General features: G+C 33.7%; 1 protein-coding gene across 3 annotated transcripts in view; it reads right to left on the bottom strand.

Annotated features, from left to right (window-relative positions):
• The window catches only part of CSMD3 (CUB and Sushi multiple domains 3), a 1,252,643-nt gene that overhangs the window by 88,669 nt on the left and 1,151,815 nt on the right, over window positions 1–12,159 (bottom strand). For all 3 annotated transcript variants that reach the window (XM_049632997.1, XM_049632998.1, XM_049632999.1), the window contains 4 exons: window positions 8,240–8,320; window positions 7,192–7,305; window positions 2,152–2,340; window positions 1,622–1,768 (listed from right to left, as the gene is read on the bottom strand). In XM_049632997.1, the coding sequence (XP_049488954.1) occupies window positions 1,622–1,768; window positions 2,152–2,340; window positions 7,192–7,305; window positions 8,240–8,320 (531 nt within the window). The remainder of the gene's footprint in view (window positions 1–1,621; window positions 1,769–2,151; window positions 2,341–7,191; window positions 7,306–8,239; window positions 8,321–12,159) is intronic.

Here is a 12,159-nt window from a genome sequence, read left to right as displayed (position 1 = left end):
GGCAGGATCCATTTACCCTTTGAAACTTCAATGTATTCATCTGAGAAAAATAAGACTTTAGGGGTAACTAGTAAGAAAGAGATTGGATCTGGAATACATATGTCATAACCTATTATTTCTAAAGAAAAATTTCCAATATGTCAAGCTATTCTTGGGGTTAAAGTGGTGCTTTCAATATGTTTATATCAAAATTTTTCAGAAATATCAACATAAATAAGGGTTAGTCTATAATATAGTCAATCTAATGATTATAATTGATTGATTTGAATGTTTTCCCTTTAAGTTATTATGATCATTAAAAATACATTTAATGTGCTGACTTTTAAATTCCATCTTTGGGCACAAATTTAATAAAAAGACATATTGTTCATATGATAGAAATATAGATTGAAATATGAAAAATATTTAATGATGACTGTGCATGCTTAAATTTTTTAAAACACTTCTTTGCATATGTTAATAATATTATTAAAACAACATAAATATATTGTATGATAAAACTTCTATACATATTGGTATTATGGTGTCAGTGATAAGCCAATTCTAATATGTAGAAGACAAATGTTAATCAATTAAAATCAAACTATCATCTTATAGTTTTAAAATCAAAGTAAATAGACAAAATAATTTCATTTGTATATGATATAGATGCAAATTTATATAAATAAACAAATTTGAGAGTATATTTTTAGAACTGAAATTCAAAATTTATTGAAGGCTATGCCTAGAATTTTTGTCAGAATTGTTTATAATTATAAAGTAATTTTCCATTGAATTGATTAGCAATGACCCATGGCTTGGGGAGACATGATCAGAACACGATACAGAAAGAGATGCCTGATTGGTTTTGAAATATTCAGTTATTGAACACAAACCCATTCCTCTGACATGATTTAGGATGACGAAAAAAGGAATATGACCTTTGAATAATGAAGAACTATTTACATATACTTATTCAATAAGAAAATATTTGGCTCAGAATCATTAGACCCGATAAACAGGAAGGGGCATAGAAAAATTATTTCATCTTGTTATTAAAAAGGAATTTCATTCCATATCTTTCTAAATATTACTCACTGAAAAGCAGTAATAACAAAACAATTATTTTTTCAAAACTGAAGGTTTTTAAAGGATGTGCTGATCACTTCACTTTCAGTATTTAACTTACTTAGCGGGTATCATAAATGGATGGATAATTAAAAACAAAGATTTTTACCATTGTATGTTTATCTTTTGTTTAACCTTATCATATAAAGGAGTCATTCAATAGATCTGATACACACAATTGAGCAACAGTATTGCTATTTTGCAAGAATTCAAGGGAAATAAATCTATTGAAAAAAAGTATTGAAGACACCAGACTTTAACTTATAACTAACATATATGTCATAAATATCCTAAATACTTTTAATCTTTTCAAAAATCACAAGACAGATATTGGGTTATTATCATGACAATGGGGAAACTGAGACACAGAGAGGCTACATAAACTGCTCAAGGAACCTCAGTGCAGGACTCTGACTTAGATTCGTATCTAATTGAATAGTATCTGCGTCTGTGCTCTTTAGCCACAACCGTACTGAAGATGTCGGTGGGATCTGAAGTTGTAAGTATCACATACCTATATATCTTATCCGGAAGCCTTTTTTGTTATTGCCATGATCTGCTGACCATTGAAGAAATACTTCATGACCGTTGCTTGTTACATTAAAAGGAGATGAATAATCTCCACTGAGGGAAATAAGCACTGGACTTTGAATATTTGGTCCTTTGGGAAGAAAATAATACAATTTAGACATACCTGAAAAATTATGTTCCAATTTATCTTTAATATTTTATATGTTTAGAGTACTATTAAGTATGGTGACATTTTGCTCCACAAGCAATTTATATCATCAACAGTACCTTAAAACGTATTATCTTTGTTTTAAACATTTAATTCCACAGCCAAAGAATCTATAATTTGTAAAATAATAAGCTTAAGTACAGTTTTCACATGGTATCTAGATAAACTTGATATTGATACTTCTAAAAATAATGGGGGAGATAAAACAAAATCATATAAGCAATTGTTTATACTGAAGGTCTGCATGTAAAATTAGAGTAGTTGAAACGAATTTATGAATATGCAGTAAATATAAATGATATTACCATCATACACCTGAAGAACATCAAATTCCTTTTCTGTCTGGAAGAATTCTACAAACATGCTGATATTATATCCTTTTTCTACTGAAATGCTCCAGGCACACATTTGAAGATTTGGGTAACTATCAGGGTATCCCGGGCTCAGTATGACTCCGGTGGAATCCAGCCGTAATTCATTGGCAGGACAGAGCACTATCAAAGAAAGAAATCATTAACTAATGCTAGTGTGTTAGACCTAAGTTTAAACTGCATTTTAAACATTGGGTACTCCACTTTCATGTTTAATCATTAGAAAGGAGACAATACTTTGAATTATGTGTTTGAAGAGATAATTTGTATTAAACTTGCAGTTCAAAACATGGAGGAATGACCAAAAAATTAAAAGATAAAACATTTATATCCTTTGATTTCTTTATATACTTTCCCTACATTTCCTCATCTTCTTGTGTCCTCTCCCCGCTGCCCCTTTTGTTTATGTCTTTGCTTGTCCTTTTCCTTCCTTCCTTGTTACTCACTTTCATTTCTCCTCAAACTTTAACTCACTCAGGTATGTAGGGCCAGGCAAGAAATTGCACTCTTTTGAGAGTATTCATTCCTGGCTAGGCACTTCTGAACTCAGAGATGCGGGTAAGCCATGAGGATTTAACACAATTCTAGGTTACCAGTCATCTTTCAGTTCTTCGTGTTGTCTCCAGACCATAAATGTAAGACAAAGTATAACACTTCTTATTTCATAATGATACCACTGCTAGACAACAAATATATGTATATTCAAAAATACAGAAAATTTGTTATATGTTGACAATAAACATAATTCTGATGTAACAGCCTCCAAAGTATAGTAAACTTTAATTGTTGGCATCAAGCATCATGTTTTGGGCCAAATACAAACATCTACTTAAATTTGCATTTGGGATGAGAGCGTGGGCAAGATGATCAAATTCTTGCCATTCAAGTGATGCTATTTCAGCCTTTTGTTTTTTTTCTTAAGAGTTTGAGTATTGGAGCTGCTCAGTATAGCTTACATTGTACGGAAGTAAACTCATATATACCAAACAGTATTTAGTTCAAATACAGAACTTTCTACTTGTCAGAACAGTGAGAGTGGTTACAGCAAAATGTCCTATGTGAACTATTGCTAAAAAGTTTTTAAATTTTGGAGAGACCAGTTTTGGGGTATTATTACTGGGGACATTCAACTGGTATGATGGGCAGAGTAGACCACTTTTGAGAATTTGGTGAGTTGGAAATGTTTCACAGGACATTTCCTAATCCAATCACTATGAATCAATTTCCATCTTGGGGTTAGATAAGGTGGATCTCAAAATAATTAGAATAGCACCTTAAGCAGTATTCTTGTTTTTCAGTGTTTGCTCAAATGAGCTAGGCTTGGAAACACCAAATATAGTTGCTGGAATATACATGAATAGACGAAGGATATATATTCATCACTTCCTGGGTACAAGGACAATGAAATACTTTGAGCCATAAAGTCTCCATGTAGTATAGGGATAGAAAAGGATATAAAAATAGTAGATTTTGGCAATATATAATGGCTCTTTAATCAAGTTGATAACTTGAAAAGAAATAATTTGAAAATAAAATTAACCATAACTAATATTAAGACACTTGAAAATTGACTAAAGAATATAGCATAGTTAGATATACTAAAAACAAAATACTAAACATAGAATATAGTAAAGCTAAAACATGTAAGAGTTGTTTTCCTTTTTTTTTTTTTTTTTTTTTTTTTTGGCTTTTACTTCTGCTTCTTTTACTTCCATCTAAGATGTTTGCTTCTTGGATATGACTTTAAGATTTCTCAAAAATAATTAAGTAAATGGTAGCAGGTCATAAGCACTCTAAAAGAAATCTGACCTTTGCATTTCATAAAATGAAAAATGTGTAAAATAAACAAAAACATTAACTTGACAATCGTAAATGAAATGAAAAATTTGAGTCAAAGATGAAGAATACATATTAGTGAGTATATAGCTATGGCATATTGAAATGACAGATGTATATAATCATATGGGAAGCTGAAGTAAGTTTAAGGAAGGGTTTATTTAGTGTGTGCTCAGCTATTTAACTAAGTATCTGTTTGGCTTACTGAGCATGTGACTTCTTCACCAAGACCATTTAGCAACTTCATAGTTTGCCACAAAGTCCTCCAAGTTCAGTCCTTACCCACCTCCCCAAGTTTCTTTCCTGCTCCTCCTCCACTGAAGTGAAATGCTCCAAACATAGTAGATAAACTATGTGCAGCTTTTTGAACTCTGCACATTCATTCATCCGTGCTTCTGTTTCAAATGCCCTTTTTTTCTCTGCTGCATTTGAAATGTTACTGCATTTCAACACCCAGATGAAGTGTCTCATCTTCTGTAAAATCCTTCCTGAACCGCTCTGCTACCAATCTGAGCAGAATTGCTGGTTTCCTTCTTGGTGTCTCTGCAATGTATGCTTTTATTACTGCAGTTAGCAATTTCATGGCTATTTCCCTAAATTTTTGGTGTCTCCCTTTCTGGGCTATGATTATCAAAAACCAAGTGCCATGTCCTATTTAATATGTTGGCCCCCATATTCTAAACTGAATAAATATTCCAGATTACTTTTGAAAAACTGATATGATTCAATATAATTTACTTTAAGTACACAAATTAACCTATTTTCATACTATCCAACACATACCAAGAAGCCCTACAATGATCAAGAATAAGAGGAATATGTATGTTAAGACACTGTTAAGCACCTGTTGTGCATTATGTAACTTATCCCAACAACTTTAGAAAGTGTGTACAATTCCTCCTGCCATTACACATACGAAGGAACCAATGCCTGGAAAGTTTAGAGTGCAGAAGTGTCACAGGTTCAGCTGGATGGATCCTGCAGTTTTAACCACCGAATATAATCACCCATTATACTTCATTTATATCAAAGTCTTTGAAAAGCAGCACATTTAGCATTGCTTTCCATATTTTAAGCATGATAAAGAAAACTAAAAAGGATAAAGGGAAGAATAACAGAATTGATGCAGCCTCTTTTAGGAAAAGTGAGAAAACGTGAAGTAATTTAAGATAGACTAAAAACAATATATATTCGTTCTAACAGACTCCAAAAGAATGACCGTTTTGGCAAGTCTGTGAATTCAGTCAAATAAAGAAAAAAGGTAAAGTTAGAGTTTTGGCTTAAGTACCTGGTCAATTAGTTAATGTAATAACACTGCATAAACTAATTCTGAGAGATGATTTATTAGGGTTTAGCTAGTACCTGAAGTGCTATTATGAAATAAAAATTAGTCTTTTTTTGTGTTCTCGATACTACATAGACTAGGAAGAGATGTAATTATTAATCAGTAGCAACTTCTGATTGTAGATTGAAAGTTTGAGTGATGAGGGATTATTAAGTAATTAAGGTATCTAGATTGTTTTATTTTAATTTTCAGAAACTTATTGAGATCCAGATACAAAAAAATAATTAAGTGTTGCCCTCTAAGAACTCACAAAAAATTTTATATATTGGAGTCAAAGAGAAAGTCCTGACATGTAATTGCTCTTTCACTTTCTTGTGAAAGTGTCTTTCACAAGACACAAAGTGTCTTTCACTTGTGTCTGCCCAAGTTATTTTCACATGTATAATTTCCCAAAAGGCTAAAATTGTATCCTCCACATTCACATCTAAATGTTTGAATATGCACCTTGAATAATCCTAAGTGGCTAAAAGGAAGTCTTGTGTGAAGGAGAAAATTGAATGAATGACATTTAAATATCAAGATTATAGGTGATAGGCTTTAGAAAACCCAAACAACTTCTAGATGCTCTGAAGTCATTGACTAAGAGCAAAGAAAATGCTCGCATTGGTGTTCGTTTTTACCTCCAAACATGTCTTTCCTTTTTCTGTTGTCAAAGCTTCTTGTGAAAATCCTTCCATTTTATTGCAAGGACTCCAATGGGGTAGAAAATTAAATGTTAATTCCTACTTATAGCATGTTTGGACTAATAAACATGCTATAACTAAGAAACGTAAAAATAAAAGTTTTGTTTTTGGCTCATTTTAATAGATAAAGTTAAAGGTCTGTGCAAGAAACAGATTTCCATTTCTCAGGAATAAACTCCAATGAAGGAAGTAATCCAACAAAATCTGGGGAGGGATTGTCAAATTCAATTCAATTTCATTCAAATAAACCACTATTTATAATTAGTTACCATGTGGTGGGCTCTGTTCTGGGCCCTACGGGGTTACAAAAATTAACAATATGTCATTTCTGAACACCGAAACTCTAGCACACCATTCAAGGTCCATCATGGTCTTACCCCTGTAATTTCATAGTGGATTCCTTCATGTCTATACCTCTGTTTTCCACTTCTGTGTCTCCACATATTCATCTGTCATTTGGACCACCCTTTATTTATCTCTATTCTAAGTCTCACCCATCATTTGGAACCAAGATTCAGGGAGCAACAATTCCATCAAGCTTTCCCTGCCCCATAAACAATAAAACATTACATGATTCTATCACCCCTTGACCTGTTTCCTAAACACTGTATTCCTACCACCTACATGGATGTTATATCCTTTAAGCCATGTTGCCTTCACAGCAGGAACCATTTATGACTGGTTTGTTTGTTTGTTTGTTTGTTACTCAAACACTCATAGGTAACAGATGCTGGATTAAAGTTCAATGAATTTAGTGGTTAGAACGTAACTATGTCAAGTAAAGGCAATCAACATTGGAGTCTTTATTTAAGGTTTTTTCTCTTATTTTCCACCTCCATTTCCACTCCTCACAGCAAAATTAATTTAAATAAATTGAACTGACTTTGGGGTAAACTAAAAGGAAAAAAAAAAATAGACCTTGGAAGAATAAGTAATTTTTAAAGTTAAATCTGAGAAATCATGAAATAAAAGATACCACATATAAGCTGTATAACTTTTAACATTATGGCCAGTTACATATTTATGTAAAGTAGACTTTTCTCGATTTTTCCATTATTGGATTAAACATAAAACAAATGCTTAGAGATAAATAATCATAGGAATTGATACCTTGACAAACTGGAGGTGCTCCATCCATTTGAAGTCTTTCTCCTAATCTGCATGTCAGAATTGCATTACCAACCAAAGTAAATCCTGGAAGACACTGATACCTAATAATGTCACCTATTAAAAAAAAAAAGACAGAGGCTTCAGATAGGCAACAAGTAATGGTAACAATGAACAGATGTTTCTATTGCAAAAGTAGAATATTTTTTTCCTTCAGTTATTTTCAATTGGTATAAAATTCTACTAGTTATAAGTAGGGATAATATTCAAAACATTGAACTACAAGTACCTCATGGACACTGACAAACCAGAACTGAAGCCAGGGGTAAACTACAGTAAGATTTAACTGGTGTGCACCAGTTGGATGTAAGCAATAGCAGTAAGGAAACAATCTAGTTGGTATAGTTAAGGTATTCATTAAAAATATATTAAGCAAGTTAAAATGATTCAGAATTATTGCTTTTATTTTAAGTTTACAGTAGTCATTGATATTTTCTTAATTTCTCAACCAAAATCAATATGATGATAATGCTGAGTTTATAGCCATGTTAAAATGTCTTCTTTTGTTACATCATTTTTTGAACTGTGAGACATTATTGGGATTTAATTTCCAAAGGGCTTTATTTACTATTAAATTGAGCATAATCCACCACTTGTCTTTAAAGATATGGAAATAAAGCATATCTTCTAATACACCCTATATATTCTTCATTGTATGTTTCAGGCTTAAGCCTGAATTCAAAGAACATTAGTGTACTGCAAGGTAACAAAAAAATAATTTGGAAGGAAGCAAATTATTGACCATGGTTGTATGGTTCAAATGATCACGCTGGTTTTCCAATTACATATCCTAGAGATACAGAATTCTTGCTTTTTGCCTAATACTCCCTTTTGGTCTTTTCACTACTGTCCAATTTTAAGAATTCCAAACAATCCCCATCAATCCAGAGAAAGACAGTCTAAGATAGGTCGCTACTATTCTGTTTATTTCTTTTAAAGAAAATACTTCTAGTAACACTATGTTTTTAAAAAATAATTTATCAGACTTTACCTATTTCAAATTCATCATCTTCTGTCAAAATTTCAGCATTGGGTACAGGTGGCGGAGGCTGGCACACTCTTAGTTGATAAGCTATAAAAATAGACAACGTGTTTATTCCTTCTCTAAGAGGCTGTATATATTCACACATGTGAAAAAAATAATGCAAGCTTTATTTGTAAGAATAAAAATAAACAGTATAATTTATCAAGCTTCAATTATTTGTTTATTTAAAAGATGATACAATATTGAGGGAAAACAAATCATTCCTTAGATGCCAACATATTTTCCAAGGGAAGAATGCTTACCTGTAACTCCTTATTTCTTACCCTCATTCTATTCCTTCTTGTTATGTGCTTCATAACAGCTGTTAATTTCCTCCTTGGCATTATCACAATTAGCAATTTTATATTCATTATACATACATCATTATAAATATGTCATTGTTATGTGCCCAATGCCAAGGTTCATCTCAGTCTCCTGCACCTAGCAAAGTGCCTGGCATGTATTTATAATCACAAGCAAGTACTCAATGCTTACTCGATTCCGGAAAATATTATAAATATTTTACTAATATTAACTCAGTCCTCACAAAAAATGTGTTTATTTTATTACTTAATTCATGACTATGTCTAGAATAATCACCATTTTATAAGAGAAAAAAACTGTCACAGAGAATCAAAGAATTTGTCTAAATCACACAGCTGTAATGTAACAGACTGAGATTTGAACCTGGGTAGTCTGGCTCCAGAACCTTCTCTCCCCATGTTATATGAGTATATTCATGAAATACCTATTAGTTAAATTTCATGATTCTAATAATCTACATCACTTGAATAGGTTGTCCCCTTTAGATTAGAAACACTCCTATTTGGCATAGTTTAAAGGCCACCACAATAAAAAGTTCTTTAAGAATCCAAGTATCATGACTGCTAGCCCCATCTGATATCTACATCACAGTTTTATTTTCACTATGATTTATAAATAATGTAACATAATCTTGTTTAGTCAAGAACACACTTTATCATAACATTTGAAGAGTGTGTTTCATATGCTTAATTTTATTGCTTAAACTCAGGAGTTAAATTATTTAGGTATCTCAATGATCAGATAATGAGAATGAGGTTTAAAAGACATAGTAACTTGTCTGAGCTCACACAACTAGTACAGGGTTTATCCAAGACTCCAGCCTCTGTCCCTTAACCCCAAAGCCCATACCTTCAGTATTGCCACTATCATGAAAGAATTATGAGAGTACTGGGGAACATCAACTGGACCAGTTAAGGAAGACTCCTAGAAAAGGAGATGGATAAAGTACGGTTTGTTTTTCTTAATTTTTTAATGTTTATTTATTTTTGATTGAGAGAGAGAGAGAGAGAGAGAGAGAGAGAGGATGGGGGAGGGGCAGAGAAAGAGGGAGACACAGCATCTGAAGTAGGCTCCAGGCTCTGAGCTGTCAGCACAGAGCCTGATGAGGGGCTCGATCTCATGGACTGCAAGATCATGACCTGAGCCAAAGTCCGACGCTTAACCGACTGAGCCACCCAGGCACCCCAACATTTTAAAGAACGAGTAAGATTTTTCCACTTCTGAAGGGTAATCATGGACATGAGATCGTTGCAGATGGAGGAGAAAACATGAGCAACAAGTTGGGCACTGATTCATCATGATGTAACAAAAAGCCATTTATAAGAGGTCAATCGATTAATACACCTCCAGGTTTCTAAGGACAGAAAAAAATAAGAACGTTTTTTGAAATGTAGCTGAGGAGGGATGAATCAAGGAAAATTTTCATTTCAATTTCCTGCTGTAAATTTTTGTTTGTCTCTTCAAACATCTTCCTTCTAGTACTTCAACCTGTTTATAAAAGCACTTGCTGTGCAAAGATGTTAATTTGCAAGTAAAACACTGCTCTACACAAAAGGGTTACCAATTAGAGAAAAGACTCACTGGGAAAGAAGCCCAGGACAGAAAAGTGTAACCTGGATTTTTGAGACGCAAGTTTAGAGTAACTTTAGGAATTTTTAAATAATTTTCCTGATCGTAGACCTTAAGAGGGATACAATTACCAAGGCAAAAGGCAATTGTAATAAATGCCAAAGAGGTAAGAGAAAGGGGATATATAGAAAGGTATAGGGAGCCCAGTATGGAGAAATCCTTAGGAGACTATGCTTCAGAGGAGAGCATTTTATCTCACCTTTTTTTAAAAATTTTATTTTTAATGTTTATTCTTGAGACAGAGAGAGACAGGCAGAGCATGAGTGAGGGTGGAGCAGAAAGAGAGGGAGACACAGAATCGGAAGCAGGCCCCAGGCTCTGAGCTGTCAGCACAGAGCCAGACTCAGGGCTCAGATACATGAACTGCAAGATCATGACCTGAGCCAAAGTGGGACACTTAACCTACTGAGCCACACAGGTACCCAGGGCATTTTATCTCATCTTGACGTAGAACAGAGATCAACTCAGAAGTTAGCAAAGTGTAGAGAGATGCCCACACATGTATTATTTCACTTTTGTTTGCCCATAAAATTATTTTTGATTTTCATGCTAAGAATAAATTAGTTTATTATTTTAAGAAAGAGCACATTTTTTATCAGTGAGGAATCCATGGCTAGTGTCATCTGTAGAACATGCTTAGAATGACCTACATAACTCAGTTGCAGAGTTTATAAGACTAGGGATTAGAAATTATTATTAATAAGAATCTGATATTCAGACATATTGCACTATTAAAAAAAATTTTTTTTTAGGTTTTATTTTAGAAGGAGAGAGAGCATGGTGGGGGGGAGGGGGGTGGCGGGCAGAGAAGGGCAGAGGGAAAAAGAGTGAGGGAATCCTAAGCAGGCTCCATGCCAATGCAGAGCCCAATATGGGGCTTGATTCCATGACGGTGAGATCATGACATGAGCTGAAATCAAGAATCAGACACTGAACTGACAGAGTCACCCAGGCGCCCTGAGATTTTGTACTATTTTCCCAAGACCACATGGGTGTTGTGAGCTAAATTCTTTCTTATTCTCTGTTCTCTTCCATGACCTGCAGTTTTATAAAATGTGTCTTGGGAACCAAGAGATCGCTTTAGGGTCATGGAGGGTCTGAGGAGGGGTAATGTTCCGTCCTCTTGTCTCTACTTCATAAAAGCCATTCTATTTCCCTCAATTTTATAGATTTGAATTCTGAATAAAGTTCCCTTTGAACAAATTTTCTACAATCCCCACCTAAGTGATTTCATTGATTCTTTTGACTTCAAGTCTGATTTGTGTCTTAATTCCCAATTTTAGATCACCTGGATAAACATGTCTTCTGAGCTCCTCACTGCCTACCTACACTGACCCCTTACTGGTATCTTCTAATCACAGGTGTTGCACACACAGCATGACTTGTCTCAACATTTATTAATAATTGTCCATTTCTTAGCCTATTTGTTCATTGTTCGTGTCTCTACTTCGACTTTAAATAATATGAGAGAGAAGACTGTTTATCTGCTTTTTCACAATTATATGCTCCTGTAACTATGCATATAACCCAACAAATATTTACTAAATAGCATATGAAACACTGGTTTCCCTGGGAAGGAATGAGTCTCTGAACAGTCTTCCCTAGGATTATTATGCCCTTTAAATTTGCAAGTGGGCATAAAATAGAAGTAATTGTGGGTGACAGTGCTAGGAAATGAGATCTAGGCAGGCCCTGAGAGGTTTTACACGGTAGAACTATATAATTCTGACTATAATGTAAAGGAGAAGGAAATAATGAAGGAAACTCCTTTGCATCTGTTTTTCTTTTGACTCTTAAAGACAAGTACTACAAAAAGTAAATAAATCATAAACAGCTTCCAACAATTCTGTTTTCAATCTCCATCCATTTCTGCTGGTTTGTTCGCTAAAATAAGTATAAAATTTGTCCAGTGTCTTTCCATTCTTTCTGCGAAC

The sequence above is a fragment of the Panthera uncia genome, chromosome F2 (assembly GCF_023721935.1).
Source record: "Panthera uncia isolate 11264 chromosome F2, Puncia_PCG_1.0, whole genome shotgun sequence".
NCBI classification, from domain to species: domain Eukaryota; kingdom Metazoa; phylum Chordata; class Mammalia; order Carnivora; family Felidae; genus Panthera; species Panthera uncia.
The sequence above is the reverse complement of the archived record's forward strand: the minus strand, read 5'-3'. Positions and strand labels throughout refer to the sequence as shown.